Below are 17,164 nucleotides of genomic sequence, written 5' to 3' on the forward strand. Positions count from 1 at the left end.
ACCTGAAGGATTTTATCTTCTCTCACAAAGTTAGATTTAATCAAATTATCACAAACTTACTGTCAAAGTATTTTAAATGCTGCAGGAAAGTCGCCTGCTTTGTTTGGTTTGTTAGTCCAGCTTCACTGAGGAGACTTTAATTACATGATAAATACAAAATAATTTATTTTACACACAGCTAGGTTCATTTTTCTGACTTTAGATCTTCTCTTGAATTATTGCACATTAATTAAAAAGACCAGCATTAATTATGGGTTCTTATAGGAAGAATTTAGAGGGACGTTTTCCAGCAGAATATTTTAGAGGATGTTTGCAGCGTCTCTCAGTCTGCTCTTGATTTCTGGATGTGAAACCAGTAGCAGTAATTTACTGCTCACACCCTTTAAACAAACAGTGGGCCCCCTGCTGGCCGCTGCCCGCCACTGCAGCTTACATGGAACAACACGCTCGTTTCCCATCAGTTTGATTAAACTAAACATACTTAAAAAAAAAAAAAAAAAAAAGTAGAAGCAGCTCCTCGTTCCTCCTCTCTGGCCCTCGGATCCTCCCCCGTCCACGCACACTTACTGATCCCCCCCCCCTCTCTCTCTCTCTCTCTCTCTCTCTCTCTCTCTCTCTCTCTCTCTCTCTCTCTCTCTCTCTGGGTCACTGGTGTCCGGAGACTCCAGTTGCAGCAGATCCGTGCACGAGCTAAAAAAACTTTCCTTCTCCTGTCAGTACACTTTGTTTCCTCCAACACAGCAAGATGGGAGCTGCAGGAGTGTGTGACGAGCCGGCGGGAGACCTGTGAGGTAGGCAAATAACCCTGTTTCTGAATGTCAGGTGTGAAGAAAGGAAAGAAGGACTTACACCACTCATGTTCTTCTAGTTTAATGTCAGAGTTGTCTCTTGTGGAACCAGTTTAACGCCAGGAAACACAATCCTCAAACAAGTCAGAAAAAACGTTTCCGCCAATTGTTCTGCAGTTTGTTCACTTGTATTGATAGTAATGTTCGACCAGTATCGTTTTAAAGTCAAGTGTTCCTGAGAGTTTTACTGTTGTGCCAACATCTTCCTCCCTAAATACACATGCAGAAGGAAGATTCATTTAAGCAGCTTCCACAGCTGGAAGAAGATCCTTTAATAAAGTAGAGAGACATTTAAAAATACTCTGTGGCAGGTAAAAGTTATATTTTGCCATTATTAAGTGTTTGCAGCATTTTACTACTGCAGCTTGTCAAGGTGTTCAACCTGAGGGTCTGGGCCCTGTTTGGGATCACAAGAGGAATCTGAGGGGCTATTTAATGTTCAGCTTTTAATTTGAATGTTTTTTTTGTCGCCGTCACAAGCTACAGGAGGCGTTTTTTAATTTGTTTTTATCTGTAAAATCTCACTGTAAAATAAATAGTATACCAGTAAAATAGTGAAGTGAAATGTGCCATGAAGTAACACAACATGGAGATAATCTGGTAAACTAGAAGACAAGAGACACTGCAGATCTTAGTTTAGGATCTCCAAGTGCTGCAGATCTTTCTGGTTTGAATTGAGCTGAAATGGAGCTCTTTAGCTTTAATCTGTTGCTTTAATCTGTCAGGTGTAGTTTACTTGTTGTGTAGCACTTGTTTGGTGCACTTATTTCAGACACAACTAACAAAATAAAATCCCGTCCTGCAAGTTTTAATTTGTGAATTAACCGAGCGGCAAAGTTTTCGGTGTGTAAATTTGTCTCCATGTGATTCGCCAGTGACGTCATCCGTGCAGCTCTTCTCCATTTGTCCGCTGAGAGACGCAGGAGGAGGAGGAGGAGGAGGAACCATGATCGACCTGAGCCACCTGACGGAGGAGGAGCAGGGGATGATCATGACGGTGCTGAGGAGGGACGCCGAGCTGAAGAAGGCCGAGGAGGAGAGGATCAGGTGAAGCCGAGTGTCTCCGTCACGTTAAAAAAAATTAAAATGAATAAAATATTTAGACGGTCGTTTCTTCCAGAGCTGCCGTTGAGCTCGTTTCTACTCAAATTAACATTTAAGTTAATGTCATGTTGCCGAGTTAATGTCATTTCATCAATCCGATAAGTGCCTCCACCCGCCGCCTCGTGAGAAGAGGCCTTTGAGAGACAGTCAGAATAAAACTTGTCTGCCCGTAATGCAATAACACAATAACAGCTTGGTCGGATACAGACGCTGCCTGCATCGCTCAGAGACCTCGGCGTGAGAGGAGCAATTCGATTACAGCCGAGTCGAAGTCCACACGCGGAAGAGGATCATGCTGGTCGGACGGGCAGGAATAGAAACCCGTCAACGCCTCGGGATCATAAAAGCCTCTGATCTGGCCTCATTTTGTCTTTAAATAAAAATGTTTAACATTGTGTTTCACCTTCTCGTTTTCTTTTCCCAGATAATCGGACTCCTGTCTCATAGAGAGAACGGAGTAAAAACGCCAACGATGAGCTGCATGAAGACCACAGCCTGTTTATAAAAGTGGATGTAGCTACCGGGCCTGAAAAATTTAGCAAATGTGGAAGTGGCTTAAACTGCAATACCACCGAGGGCCTCTAGGGGTTAGCCACCGGCTCCACAGACTCCCATTCAACTTCTCTCATGAAATACAAAGTCAGTCAATGTTTCCCACCAGTTATCATAACTCCAAAATATTTCCTGTTTGAAGATCGGTTTAATTTCCTTTTTTTAAAAGTCAAGAATGCAGTAAAAACAGCCTCCTTTCATTCTGACTTTAATGGAAATTGGCCGGCTCCTTTTTTTTCTTCCCCTCAGCAGGAGGCTGAATGCTCGCTGTGTCCAGACCGGTCTGCTGTAAAAGGATTACGTCCAGCAGCCTGTAATAATGTGCTACCCTTGTTTCACATGACTGCTGTGCAGAGATGAGTCTGAAGTGGTCGTTTCAAAGTGCAGGAATTTTCTTTTTTTTGTTCCCTCGTTGATTCGATTTGAACTTGATGGAAATGTTTTCTGAATTCCTTCAGATCGATCATGTGCTGCTGTTGAGCCAGGCTGAGACTGCACTACGAAGGACAAGCTGATGATGTCATTACAATGATATTAAATAAGACATCTTTTATCCTCTTGAGCTGAGATCCAAAAAAGCTGCGTTTGTTAAAAACAAGCAAAGATTTCTGACCTAAACGAGAATGACTTGAAAACGGCGGCTGCTGGCTCGTCTCTCCTTTGTGTCCTCTTGGCTTTATGTTTCACCTCATATTCCGAGATTAGCGCAGCTCAAACTGAATTAAAACAGTGTCAGATTCTCCTTTCAGTGCAGCCTAAAGCGAGCATTGTCTTCTTTTTGTTTCTGTATCCATTCAGCAGGAAACGCCACTCAGCCGAGATTAACACGCCGCATAAAAGAGCTGTAATCACTTCACAGAGGACGCTCTTGACATGTCTCTTTATTTTTTCTGTGTTTCCCCCGACAGGAAACTGGACACGATACTGAGCAGGGGCTCCTCCAAGTCGGACTCCGAGCTGAAGTACCTGACGGGCGAGTGGTTTTACGAGGCCAAGTCCCACAGACACCTGGACAAGATCCACGGCTCGGAGATCATTCTGGCCTCCATGAAACAAGGGAGAGCGGCGAGTTTGGGTACGTTCGTTTTAATGCATCAATTCATTCGACTGTTCGTCCTCTTCTCGTAAACGCGATATCTCGGGAACAGGGACTTGCTTCAAATCTGCCACAACCTTGAACTCAACAACAAACTGATTAGGTTTTATTGGCCAGAGGTCAAAGGTCAATGTGACCTCAAAAAACCCGTTTGTGGCATACACTATGTAAAAGTGGACGTAACTTCTGGGTCTGAAAAATAAAGCCAATGCCATAGTACAATACCACCAATGGCCACTAGGGGTTGACTCCAGAGAACCTCCGGCTCCATAGACTCCCATTCAACTTCTCTCATCAAATACAAAGTCAACACATGTTTTCCACAAGTCATTATGGTGTCATTTCCTGAAGTAACTCCTTCTTATTTGTTTTCTGGCGGTCCATCTGAAAATAATTCCATTATTAACTAGATATTAGGACTCAAAAAGCGGTATGTTTGGGGGCGGAGTGTCGTGTTCTTGGGTTTCCAATCAGCTGCTCTGCTGGCTCCTCCCCTGCTCGTCCAAATATGGTCACTTCTGCTCCAAAGTACCAAGACGGCAACTGCTGAAATGCTGAACTTGAGGCTTTAGAACAACGTTTTACAAACTGATGGTTGACTTGCTGTTGGTTGCCGCTTGGTTTTTGGTCTTAACTCAAGAATTCATATGCAAATTAAGATACACGTAAAGGTGAAGTGATGACATTTCATATCCAAAAGGTTAAAGGTCAACTGTGACATCAAAATGCTCTGCAAAAACCCTTTTCTGTCCATCATTTAACACCAAAAAAGAGGAACAGAAGGGCAGATCGTGTCCATATTTCAGATGCGGTCAGATCCTAAATGTGTGACACTACTCGTGGCTGTCCACCTTGAAACTGTGCTGATTGTAGAGATCTGTGTCGGGTTGAAGATGTGTGTGAAGAATCCTCCTTTTAGAATCTGTGGCTTCTTTGCAGCAACATCCAAGTTTGAAGCATCGTCTGCTGTCATGGCAACAACTTTGTGTTCAATCAGAATCAGATGCATTGGACAAATTACTGAAAAGTCTTGACAACATATACTGTATGAATCTGGACAGACATGGATGGTACTGGTCGGCGGAGGGATACAACCATGAGGCAATAATTGTAGTTTCCTTGTCATCTACAAACTTCTCTCTCTCCTCTGCTGCAGAAGGATCTCCGAGGCTCGACAGATCCAAGACACCCAGAGGTTCAGACACCGTGGCTCCTCTGAAACCTGCCAGATGTTTGGAGGCCCGACAGCCGCAGGAGATAAAGTAAACCATCCGTCCTCATTCACAGGCTGCGTCCGCGCTAGAAAGTTTTGTACAGCGATTTAAAACGAGAACGATTTCTGTCCGTACGAGTGTTTTCTCAGAATGAATCTCCGTCTTTAATAACACACATCTAAAGACGGTTCACGTTCACCGGGCGCGTCTTCCTCTAACAGTGATACAACGCAGTGCGGTGTCGTTTTGGTTCGAGCACGAGGAGTGAGGGTGACAATATCAGGACACGTCACCAAATATAGTTCAACGCCGGCTCCATGTCGGGCTGAAAACGCTGCTGGTGTTATGTAGGCAGTAAACGTATAATAAAATTAAAGAATTTAACCACACAACAGCTACTCACGTCGACAACCAGGTCAGTAATGCCTGTCTGTTTCACATGTTGAATCAGCCGCTGGCAGCCGAGTCCCGTCCGCGGAGTGAGGACACGTCGTGACTGATTAGAGCCAATCAGGGTGTTGTCGTTTTTAAAAGTCTCTGTTTCCACTCTTTCAGAGTAAAACGCCGTCTGAGAGTTTTTAAATTCAAATTCAGCAGTGTTTTTCTTAAAAAGGGGTCAAACTAAAACATATCTGTGGATTTTTACCTGCCTGTCTGTCACCTTTTAATTTACTTATTCCAGTTCAGTGTGGTCTAAGACACGAGTTGACTCTTGTTTCTAAATTTCAAAATAAAAGCTGGTTTCACAAGATGTCTTCAGGTGGAACCACAGGAGCAGCTCTCTCTGTTGTCTCTGTTGGTATAAACTGGTGTGTGTGTTCAGTGTGCTGTCTTGTGACTCCACCTGTGTAAACATAGGTGGTGCTGACAGGTAATATGTCGGTTTTAGAGCAGCTACTGTAACATTCCCAACATGACAGAGGAGTTTAACTCCGTAGAGCTCCATTACTGAGTTGTTGTTGTTTTGGAGTGACAATGTGACTGTCTCTGCTTTGGATTTGTCTTTAAATGAAAATGTTCACAGAAACTTGTTTTTTGTTACTTTCTGAGTGTGTTTTTTCCTCCACTGACGGTCACTGAAGAAAACATATTGAGTAACTTTGAGACATATTGAACACGTCTGTTAGAGTTCTTGTGTTAATATTTGACTTGGCTGAGATTCAGAGTTTTGTGTGACGGTTGTAGAAGCCTCTCGGGTATTTCATCTGACAGTTTTTAAGTTTATTACTGCGTCTCGTGCTTTAAATGCAGTTAATTCATTTGATTTTAAGTCAATTTCTTCAGCCATGAAACAGCAGATATAACGAGTGTCCTCTCATGTGTTTGGAGTTGTTTTGGTATTTTGGTAGGTTCTGTTGGGTGGACTTCCTTCTCTTTGATATTTGTGTTATTTCCGAGTCAGTGATCCCCAGTCATGCACACTATGGTATAAGTTTGAGGAAAAAAAACAGAAGTGGCTGCGGAGACGTTTTGCAGCAGGAACTGATGCATTATAGTGTTTGTATTTATTTGAAATTCGCATTTTCCAACCAAACATTTCAAGAGTTTTTTTTGTTTTTGTTTTGTTTCAGCGATGCAGAACAAGAGAATCAAACTTCTGTAATTCACTCCCCAAGAATGGTACGCGTAAGTGATACAAAAAGACGTATCCTTGTCTGGAATATGTTTTTCCTTCTTTTGGTGCAATCTGTTAATCATATTCTGCTCAATTCCCTTCAAGCCGAGGCACAACCCTTTTAACCGAGCTTCCCTTGTTGTGGCCGAGCCTCCTCAACATGATCACGACTTGTCATCTAGCCGGGACTGGGAGTCCTCGGAGACAGGTTTGTAAATAAATCTTGGAATAAACACATTTACGAGGGAAGTGCAGCGCAGTGATGCACACGGAGCAGCAGGAGGCAGTAAACCTTCAAAAGGAAGTTTTCCAAGGTGCATCTGTTGATTCCAGACGTTAACGTGACCACTGGTACGTGAACATTTGTGATTTCACCACGGACCTGAAACTGGAGCAGAGAAACATCAGATTTGGGGCCAAATCCAAGGAGTGGGAGGGGTGTGGAGCTACGATAGTGTTGAAAAACTCCGCCCCTCTCGAAACGTTGAACGTCACTCAGAACACCTCGCCCGGCTCATTGCTTCATCGCCGTAGACTTTTTGAAGCATTTCAAGGGTCTCTGTTGACTGTTTACACAGTTTGACCCCAAATTTGATGTTTCTCTCCTCCAGTTTCAGGTCTGTGGTGAAATCACAAATGTTAACGTGTGGAACTCAGGTGCTGATGTTGATCAAAAGACGAAACCTGGAAGATTCACTCATGAAAGTTTTTGTTTACTCCTGCTTACCACCTCACTGTGCTGCACTCCTTCTGATTACACCTTGTATAAGGCTGTGAAACAGGAAATGGCCCAGAGACCCTCTTATCTTTCTTTTGTGTTCCTTTTAGAGCCCATCTCTCTGTGGAAGAACCACCCAGCAGCCGAGGTCAGTCAGACTTCGGCAGGGGGCTGCGTCCCATCGGAGGGCCTCCCTGAAGGTTTCAGGCCGGTGCCGAAGAAGAGGACATTCCTCTCAAGACGGACCTGCAGTCAGTCAGAGAGCAGCAGTGCGGGGTCAGACACTCAAGGAGGGTCGGGGAGGATTGTTCCTGCCCCGAGACGGAGCCTCCAGCAGGGATCCAGCGGGATCTCCAACCAGTCCTGCTTGAAGAGCCCGGATGAGACGCCTCAGGAAAGTGCAGTGATGGTGTCCAATGAGGTAACTCAGTGTGTGCAACCATCCAGATGTGCAGAGAAAACCTCCCTGCAGCTGAGGGGTAATGCATCTCAGGTTTCCTCCAATTCAAGTCAGGAAAGAGGAACAAGTTCATCTTCTACAACACGAGACAGGTCAGTGGACAGATTTGACCCAAAATCTCTATATAAACCACCTCATTCTCATCACAAGCTGTGAACTTGCAGACCGGCTGCATACAGCAGGAGTGACGAGTCCACTGAGAGAGAAACACCACCGAGGAGCGGAGAGCGAGACGATCAGACCGGAAGAGAGCCTGCAGCTCTGAACCTCGTCGATCTGCAAACCAGCGACGTTCAGACGCAACAAAACAGCAGCAGGGGAACAGCAGCGAGGCCGGAAGAGCTCAGTTTGCACCAAAGCACTGTGGGTAAGTTCATTAACGCAAAGTAAGTAGCGCTATAAACTACTGAAATGGACGCTTCCATCCAATTATTTTTGATGCGCATTTTTAATTGCTGCAACTGGAGTAGCAACTAAAAAAAGAAAATAATCATTAATAATGTAATTAATAACCTCTTGCCGTAATTACGCCAGACATTGGTAACGACATACCTCTGAACTATTACCAGCGGAAACAGAAGAACATACATAAATTTTTTTTTTTAAATGCATGACTTTTAGCACTTATTTTCCTCCTTCTGCATGTGTTTTTTTTTTGCGGGACACGATTAAAGCAATTTGCAAAAACCGTAGGTTTTCGGCATTGTGCGTCTCTTTTCCTGTGAGCTGTTGTGAGTCCAAAATTCTCCTCTCACACCTTTCTTTTCAGATGCAGATCCTCCGGTATCGTACGACCTCAACTTCATCGACAAGTCTGATCAGCAAACCCAGAAGTCGAATCAGACACATGTGTTTAAACTATCCACTCAGGCCACCAGCCCCACCGGTGATGAGGAGGAGTCCATCGCAAAGGTGCTGGACTGGTTCAGCCGCAGCACGGACAGCAGCGATTGGCTGAATGCAGACGACAACAAACATGTCAGCAAATCAAGAGGTGAAGATTTATCAGCAAGGAACGTTGGAGCTATGGCAAGCGACAAAAAGACGGAAACGCCTGAAACGAAGAGGAGCCACCGACAAATACAGGCCGGTGACAATAAAGAGTTTAGAGCAGCAGGCAGAATCAGCAAAGAACCAAACGAAACACGAGAGGAGGTGGAGAACGGAGGAAGAATGCATTCGCAAGATGTCAAAGATGTTGATGAAGGCCAACTGCCGAAAATCTCTCAGCTGAAGTCGTTCTGGGAGAAAAGCAACACAGGCCCAAAAATACTGGTCAGCAAGTCAGTCGGCGACAAAGGACAGAAGCCTGCTCACCTGTCAGTGGAGACGGAGTCCGATAATCCCTCTGTTCCCGGAAGATACATTCACGATACCTCAAAACCAACAGATGAAAGAGAGCTGCAGACAGACGGTGTTCACTTAAATAATCACCGGCCACGAGACAAAAGGAACAACAACGACTCAAAGTACACCTCCGATTATTTAAAGTTGCTATCCAGTCCTCAGATAGCTGACGGAACAGGTTCCGACATCGGTCCAGAGTCCGAGAGCGTCTCTTCAGTCAAACCAAATCCTCAACCTGACAGCATGTCTGACACAAGAGAATCGCTACGGCAAGATGAGCTTTCAAAGACCGTTCCAGCAGATACATGTCTCCAAACGAGATGCAGTCTAGACTCCGAGGGGCTCGGTTTATCCAGAAGCAGCCCAGATGTGGACTACAAGCAAGGTGGCGGTGATGTGCACATCACCACAAAAACACAAAATGGAAAAGGTTCAAATGAAGACGTGAAGAGGAAGGACAGTGAGGATAGAAGCGTCCATTCAAGTACGTCTCCGAAAAGAAAAGAGGATGCGTCCGGTAAAGACAGAACTAATAGTGCTCACTCAAACAGGCAAGGGTTAGCACATCAAGAAAGTACAGCAGAGAGGATAAAGCAGCTCAAATCTTTCTGGGAGCAGGAGAGGAACAAGCCCATGTTTTATACCGGCAAACCCAAACCTCTCGGAGATGCTAAGATGTCTCGGGGAGCTAATCAGGCAAAACTGAACAAAAGATTTACAAAGTCAGAGTACGACCTGAGGTCGATCGGAAAAGAATCGGACAGCGATGAGGAAGATAAAAATCCAAATTTTACTGTTCTCCCAATGAATCAAAAACTAGACAGGATGTCTCCGAGCCTCGGCACGAGTCGGACTCAGTTCAACACCCTGCGTGAGTTCTGGGGCGAGGCCACGTCCGACTCCAAGGGATTGTTCCACTTTGACAAACCCAAAAGCCCCAAAAAGAAAGAGCCAGTGAACACCCAGCTTTCCCCTCAGGAGTTAAAAAGTGCTGACCCAGAGATTTACCGCTTATCCTCCGCTGTCGAGAAAACAAGACCGCCTGTCACCAAATCATCATCTCCTCCTCAGAATCGATCGAAGTCGCCACATGACAGACAGACGGCGTCCGGGTCAAGACCTCCGAGCGACGGCAAAAACAACCTGTCTGATTATACGCCAGCGGAGTCGGGGCAGCAGAGGCAGTCCAAGAGGAGCTCCAAGGACCCCGGCAGAGAGGAGAAGTCCACAAAACCACAAATCAGTCCGAGAAAAGAGAGCCGCTCTCCGAAGAGCAGGAAAGACGGCCTCGGCTGCTCCAGCGGTCGTGGAAACTCTTTGCGTCGAGCCACCAGCATGTTCGCTCTGACTCCCGCAGATCAAGACGACCAAGCGGAGCTCAAAATAGATGTGAGCCCGGTCCGCTCTCAGAGCAGAAAGCAAAGGCAGAGCACTGATAAAGGCGCCGGGTCGAGAAGATCCTCAGAGGAAACCGACGGCCTGACTCTTCGCGCACGGGCGTTTGTCCCCAGAGATTACCGCCATTATCTCGGCATGACGGAAAACACCAGCGTCCACGCCTCGCTCCGCCCGGCTCCGAAGGGCGACGCGTCAGACGGCGAGTCTGGACACGAGCTGAACCCGAGTGGCCCGGCGAGCTCAGAGGAGCGGTACATCAGGAAGGGCAGCCGGACGAGCCAGCGCCCCCCGTGGGCCAACTACAGCGGCTCGGACACCGGCCGGGAGTCCTCTGTGAGCAGCACGTCAGAAGGCTGGTCCACCTCCAGGAACAGTTCCACTCGTGAGCACCAACTTTATTTTTACAGTGAAATACAAAAATGGTTTTAGCGCGGAGCAAGAAATTCTCCCAACATGCTGTTCCTGTTAGCCAGCGGATATTTCTACATTTATTCCGCCAACCGCCATTAAAACTGAGATGTGTCTGTTTCTGAAAACACATAAAGTGAGTTAACGTTGTGTTTTTTTTTACATTTATCATAAAATATCACATAAATATCACAAGATTTATCATAAGAAATGTTTATCGTATTTTTCAGTGCATTTAAAGATGTTTTAAAATATAAAAAAATGTAAATATGAGTTTGTTTATAACATAAAAAATAAATGTAAAAAATAACATTTAAAAAAACGTAAAAAAATAATTTTAAGAAATAACGATTTTACTCCTTGCAAATACAAGAAGTTGCTGAATGCAAAAAAGCAATAAATGATCATCATTGAATGTAAAATGACATCATTTTTTAACTAAATTAATATCTTATTAGTTATCTTTATTTATTAAATATGTTTAGCCAAAATCTCATTTTGTGAAAATTTCAATAAATAAAAGAATATTTGTTGAAATAGAAAAAAAATTCACACAAGTAGCAGAAATTGAAATTTATTTTAGTCAAAGAGAAGATCACTCTAATAAATAAAAGTTTTTGCAGTCAGTAAAGCTGCTTCTTTAAGTTTGTATAAAAATCAAACCAAAGCAGAATAAAGATTTACATATACCAGAAAGTAAATGTTAATAAAGAGTAAAGACTTAATGAACATGTGGATCTTTTATATTGTAATCAGAAATCTTTTTTTTCAAGCTGTCACATCTCCTCCTGTTCGCAGACTCCTTCAGTTTACCGTCACCAGCAGTATCCTTGGTAACACGTCCGTGTCGGTTTATCTGTGTTGGCAGAAGCAAATCTCTGTAAACAGTGCGAGTACCTGCGGTCAGCTGCCCGTGTTTGGTTTGTGGGCTGGACGGTACATAGTTGTAACTTTACTGAAACCACACGCAAGACACAAGAGTTTCACCAACCTACAACTACAGCAGTTTCTTTTTACAGCAGTTTTGGTTTCTGTCCCCGAATGCAGTCAAACACAATATTTATTTTAGGCCATAAAAGGTTACTGATATGCACTTTTGATGGTTATTAGAAATAGTATTTTATGTTAGAAAATGTAGACGGGTTAGTGAAAAATCTAAAGTTATGACAACACAAATTAGAGGCTTGTATTGAGCAATAATCATCCAAAAAATTCTTAGTTTCAAATTTAATAATAAATATCGACAGACTTGTTTCAGTAAAATAATCTCCGCATTCAAATGGCGTGGATCAAAACTCTTTACTCTGAATTTTAAAAGCAGTTAGAAGTGAAAACAAAGACCAGTTTACCTTGTCTGTTCAGTACCTCTGCTTACTGTAAAACAAAAACTTTCTCTAAAACCAGCCAACACACCCAGTTAATCAGAGCTGCTTCCTCCAACCTGCAGGTGAAAATGACAACGACCTAAACCCAGTGAGGAAAGCTTTGCGGCGAGCGGAAACGCGGCCTAAAATTCTGGCGAAAAGTATGGAGGACATCACGGCGTCCTCATCACCACGTGAGCACTTCCTCAACTCTCCGGTCAAAACATCTCACACGCAGATAATTGTAAAATGACATTCGTTTCTTTTTAATATTTCTTAAAGGACAAGAGCGACGACCGGACCCAGCCGCTGACCTCAGACGCATCAGTGATGGTACAAACTGCCTGATGTTTCCGTGGTGGATATTTCTGCAATCATGCTGGCGAATGATTCATTTGTATCTTCTGCTTCAGGTTCGACTCTCGAGTCCCCGTCCTCGTCCTTATTTTCGGATCCGGACCACCTGAAGAAGATGAGCAAATCGGTTCCCTCGTTCTTACAGGAGGAGGTAAAACTTCTCCTGCTTCCTTCAGTCCAGTAGGACAAAGAAAGCCTGCTCTGCTTCCCCGAGCTCAGAGCTCTCCGTCTGTGTTTCAGGACGCCGGTAGAGACGCCGACTCCGTCTGCGAGGACGGTTTCCACCGAGGAAGGCTGGCGATGGGCAGCTCGATGACGAACCTCACCGGCCCGTCTGGCACGGCGTCTGTACGTTCACACACAGCAAGCATGTGTCGCTTTTTGCATGAGCACGTTTCCCACTCGGCCGCCGCTCTCTTAAACTGCACTGTTGGCTTCAAGTTTAGCTCGTGACTGTCAGAGATGTGCTGCCTTCAGACGGGTCATGTTCACGAGTCCATATGAACGACGCCCTATCGAGGTGTTCAAGACTTCGGACCTCGGATTTTTCGTGCAGCTTAAAAGACATGTTTGCTGACATTTGCAGAAGTGACGGAAGCTAAAAAAAAAAAAAAAAAAAAAAAGTTCATATTTTATTCAATTGTAAGCTGATTTATTGTAATTGTAGTCCTTTAGAGTTTTCCCCTCATAATTTCCTCAATTATCGACGGCGGCCTCATCGTCTCTGTTTGAGTCGGTCTCTTTGAATTTCCTGCATTAAGTTATCCACTTTGCTAAATTGTTTGCCTTCGGGCTTACTGGGACACTCAATAGAACAGAGCCACCACCGATGTTGTTAACTCCACCTGTGCTTTTCACACGGTCTTCTAAAATGTCTGCTTTGATGTCAGATCCATTTAGCATTGACCAGAAGTATCAGTAGCGGTATCAGTCGACGCTTAACAAAACTCATCATGCGTAGCCTGTGTATAAGATAACTGTTTGTGTGCTGTCAGCTGAGTGGAAGTGTGATGACCGTGTACAGCGGGGAGAACGTGGAGGTTCAGGGAAGCATCCAGTTCTCCATCAACTACATTCAGAAGCTCAGAGAGTTCCACATCTTCGTCTCCGAGTGCCGAGACTTGGCTGCAGTCGACCCGAAGAGGAGCCGCTCCGATCCGTGAGTGCCGTACTTGTTGTGCCGCCTGGATCGGGGTACTAAAGTATCATCTGGGGCCCTTTTCTTGAATTTTTCATTTGTGGTTTTGACGAGGACAAAGATTATACTTTTGTACCTCGAACCTACCCGCCACTGAACCGGGTAGTCAGTCAGCAAAACGAACATAAGTCAAGCTCTGGAAGCACCAGCCCACAAAACAGAGATGGCAAACCTAGATCATGTTTGTGCCTGTTTCTCTGGTATCAGATAGCACGTATCGACATCCACATGGTACCACGTAAGCTGTATCCTTTGTTGTTGTTTTTTGGCATTTTCAGGTATGTCAAAAGCTACCTGGCTCCTGACAAGGCAAATCTCGGAAAGAGGAAAACATCTGTGAAAAAGAAGACGTTGAATCCGTCTTTCAACGAGATCCTCAGAGTAAGAATGTGCAGAAAATGTTCCCACACCGTAAAACTTTTGGCCAGGCAACCAAACAAAAGCAGCTCGCTCCTCTCTCCCTTGTCCTCCTGACACCTCACAGTATCGTGTTCGCTTGGAGTACCTCAGGACCCAGACGCTCATTCTCTCCGTTTGGCATCACGACACCTTTGGCAGGAACAGTTTCCTGGGCGAGGTAGACGTAGACCTCTCAAAGTGGGACTTCGACCACACCCAGATGAATTACTCAGCCCTGAAAGCTCGGGTGAGGAGACGCGCACACACACACACACACACACACAAAGGCTGCTTTATCCGCTGTAGATGTTTTCTCATCAAACAACAGTGTGTTTTTTTTCTGAGAGTGCGGTCGGCCAGCCTGTTTGGGCTGGTTATATCAAATGCGTCACGATTCATTTTTGGATGTACTGTTCATGTAATGTCTCCTCTTTCTCAGACAACACCCACTCTAGCGCCATCCAACGGGCGAGGAGAGATGAGACTCGCCATTCGCTTCCTGCCACAGATCCCCCACAGCGAAGGTCTGGACAGACAATTTGATACGTGACATAGTTTCTCTGGGAAGTTTATTCAAACATGAAGTCCCACAAAGGCTGAGAAAAATGACAACTGAAGCAGTGGTGTTGAGAAAAAACGGATTTGAACTTACAACATCAAATATTTGTTCTTTCTGCTTTCTAATATTTACTGCTGTACTGTTTTGTGAGCTGTATGTTTGTAGATGTCGACAATCGTTATTTACAGTAAAATCACAATGATGAATGCATGTATAACCTAAAACATCTGATTAAAAGGAAGACTATCCGCACTAAATCACGTGGATTCAGGATAATTTGGCAAATGCTAAGAACAGGCAATAACGCTACTTTTAGCAGGAGGTAACTTAAATGTTTTTCTCCATCATGACTGGATTTAGCTCGTTAGTATTGTTGCCTGGTTTTTCTAGCTGGCTGATCAGAAAGTAAAGTTTCAGTAACAGAAAGTTCAACCCAGGCTACAAACCAGCGTATTTAATAAACAAAACAAAGTAAAGCTACTTTCTGCTGGCTGTACTTCCGATGCTGTTCTCACTACATTTAATATGATAAATGAATATGATAGATTAGATGTTAACTCAATACGACTGTGCAGTTTGTAGTTCTTAGTTTTGGCAGCGTAATCCCAGGTTCATTAAACATGTTTTGTGTCATTTCTTTGAAGACGTGGCTAAAGATGTTCCCAACACCGGAGAGATTCACATTTGGGTGAAAGAATGCAAGAACCTGCCTTTATTCAGGGCCTCCATCGACCCTTACGTGAAGTGGTACGTAGTAACAAACTCATCTGAAGGAAGCTCATCAGTTTCCGTTGTCTGCGGTGTCACGCCACGTGTTTCCTCTCCCCTTCTCATCTGAAGCTTCGTGCTGCCAGACACGAGCAGGAAAAGCCGCCAGAAGACACGCGTGCTGCGGAGGACGGTGGATCCGGCGTTCAACCACACGATGGTGTACGACGGCATCAGCGAGGCGGATCTGCGGGAGGCCTGCGTGGAGCTCACGGTCTGGGACCGAGACCGGCTCGCCAGCCACCTGCTGGGGGGCCTGAGGCTCGGAGCTGGAACAGGTACTGCAGGAAGAAAACTGACAACACGCAGTGAGACGAGTGATAGGAACCGGAAAACTGTAGGGAATGTGAAAGCGATGGAGAAATGGCAGCGTCCAACTTTTTGTTTTCTCTGTAGGGAGAAGTTATGGAGCGGCGGTGGACTGGATGGACTCAAGTCCGTATGAGGTGGCCCTGTGGGAGCGCATGATGGCTGCCCCCAACGAATGGGTGGAGGAGGCGCTCCCACTGAGGGTGTTGAACTCTGCTAGAGCGGCTTTCAAATAAGTATCGGAAACTGCTGCAAAGACATCCTTTTTTTGTTGTTGTTAAACACTAAATTAATTATTTTAAAAATTCAGTGCTCTGTTTGAAATTTGATCAGGAAATGTAAAAGTCAGATGAAAGATAACATGGTAACATGTATGGTGCTGCCTCAAAGAAAATTCCTCAAAAGACTGGCACTATGAACATTTCAGGGTCTCAAATGAAATCCATCAGATCCTCAATAAACAGAGGAATGAAGGTAGAAACAAACACCTCCAGAGACTGAGTTGTGTATTAACCCAAATCTTCACACAACTGTGAGTATCAAAATATTTCAATTTGAGGCCGTTAAGAAGAAATTTTGTATTTAAAAAAGAAAAATTGCAGCACCGGCTTGTCTTTAAGTAATTTAGCTTTTACCTGTCATTAAAGCACTAAGTAACATATTTTTAATTGTACTGGACCTTTAAATGTCCCATATTTTGCATTTTCCTTGTGTTTTATTTGAAAACTTGATATCCATAAAAATATATTTTGGGGAATTTTTAAAATCATCTCAACAGCGTTATATCTTCTCTCTGGAGTGTTACCAACAACAGGTTGTTTTGTGTGTGTGTGTGTGTGTGTGTGTGTGTGTGTGTGTGTGTGTGTGTGTGTGTGTGTGTGTGTGTGTGTGTGTGTGTGTGTGTGTGTGTGTGTGTGTGTGTGTGTTTGTGTGTGTGTGTGTGTGTGTGTGTGTGTCTTTAAGGCACATTGACATCAGTGACCCCCTCTTCTGATTGGGTGACTCAGGCCAACCACAGGTTTCCTTTGGTCTTGTAGCTCTGTTTTTTTTCTTCAACATAAAAGTTTGTATAGTTGGCCGTGCTGAGAGCGGACATGTGACATGACCTTGTGACATCACAAACTTACGGGAGTCCAAACAGCACAGTTGCTGAATACGGGCTGTGCGTATTTCTCTTGAGAGTTTTAATACTTTTGTAGTATTTATAGAGCACCTCGACATACTTTTGAAATAGATAAGAATCGGAAAACTGAATTTATTTAATATGAAACCTGAAGAGTATTTAATATATCTATGTTTAGCCACATCAAACTGTCAATATTGTTTTCAGTCAAGCAGATAAATCTTCTGGTTCCTCAGACTTACACTTACTTGTATTTTGACTGCATTGTTATAAATCGAATTAAATTTGACAACAAACCTGGCGTGATGCTGCGTTCAAATGGAACTC

The 17,164-nt window shown here is 44.3% G+C and overlaps 2 protein-coding genes across 2 annotated transcripts; both read left to right on the forward strand.

Annotated features, from left to right (window-relative positions):
• The first annotated feature begins 671 nt into the window (after window positions 1–671).
• LOC138629346 (streptococcal hemagglutinin-like) lies at window positions 672–10,781 on the forward strand. The gene is made up of 9 exons (XM_069712967.1): window positions 672–791; window positions 1,724–1,895; window positions 3,413–3,579; window positions 4,757–4,862; window positions 6,386–6,434; window positions 6,535–6,637; window positions 7,258–7,699; window positions 7,772–7,974; window positions 8,377–10,781. The coding sequence occupies exons 2-9, from the start codon at window positions 1,795–1,797 to the stop codon at window positions 10,779–10,781; spliced, it is 3,576 nt and encodes a 1,191-aa protein (XP_069569068.1). The 5' UTR covers window positions 672–791; window positions 1,724–1,794.
• Window positions 10,782–12,213: 1,432 nt separating this feature from the next.
• LOC138629356 (synaptotagmin-like protein 2) lies at window positions 12,214–16,375 on the forward strand. The gene is made up of 11 exons (XM_069712984.1): window positions 12,214–12,318; window positions 12,407–12,457; window positions 12,538–12,632; window positions 12,722–12,829; window positions 13,477–13,640; window positions 13,958–14,060; window positions 14,164–14,325; window positions 14,518–14,602; window positions 15,282–15,384; window positions 15,478–15,683; window positions 15,802–16,375. Exons 1-11 carry the CDS (start codon window positions 12,288–12,290, stop codon window positions 15,948–15,950), a joined length of 1,257 nt encoding a protein of 418 aa, XP_069569085.1. The 5' UTR covers window positions 12,214–12,287; the 3' UTR covers window positions 15,951–16,375.
• Window positions 16,376–17,164: the final 789 nt, after the last annotated feature.

Source organism: Brachyistius frenatus, unplaced genomic scaffold (genome assembly GCF_029030835.1).
Source record: "Brachyistius frenatus isolate BFR_SWC_R1_liver_20210118 unplaced genomic scaffold, ASM2903083v1 Contig_114, whole genome shotgun sequence".
In the NCBI taxonomy this organism is placed as follows: Eukaryota; Metazoa; Chordata; class Actinopteri; family Embiotocidae; genus Brachyistius; species Brachyistius frenatus.

Bases quoted from the DNA above. Each gene is read 5' to 3' on its own strand.
- LOC138629356 (XM_069712984.1), top strand. From the start codon at position 12,288: ATGGAGGACATCACGGCGTCCTCATCACCAC. The intron at 12,830-13,476 runs GTACGTTCACAC...GTGTGCTGTCAG, and splicing joins GCCCGTCTGGCACGGCGTCT to CTGAGTGGAAGTGTGATGAC. The intron at 13,641-13,957 runs GTGAGTGCCGTA...TGGCATTTTCAG, and splicing joins AAGAGGAGCCGCTCCGATCC to GTATGTCAAAAGCTACCTGG.
- LOC138629346 (XM_069712967.1), top strand. From the start codon at position 1,795: ATGATCGACCTGAGCCACCTGACGGAGGAGGAGCAGGGGATGATCATG. The intron at 7,700-7,771 runs GTCAGTGGACAG...GTGAACTTGCAG, and splicing joins TCTTCTACAACACGAGACAG to ACCGGCTGCATACAGCAGGA. The intron at 7,975-8,376 runs GTAAGTTCATTA...CTTTCTTTTCAG, and splicing joins TTTGCACCAAAGCACTGTGG to ATGCAGATCCTCCGGTATCG.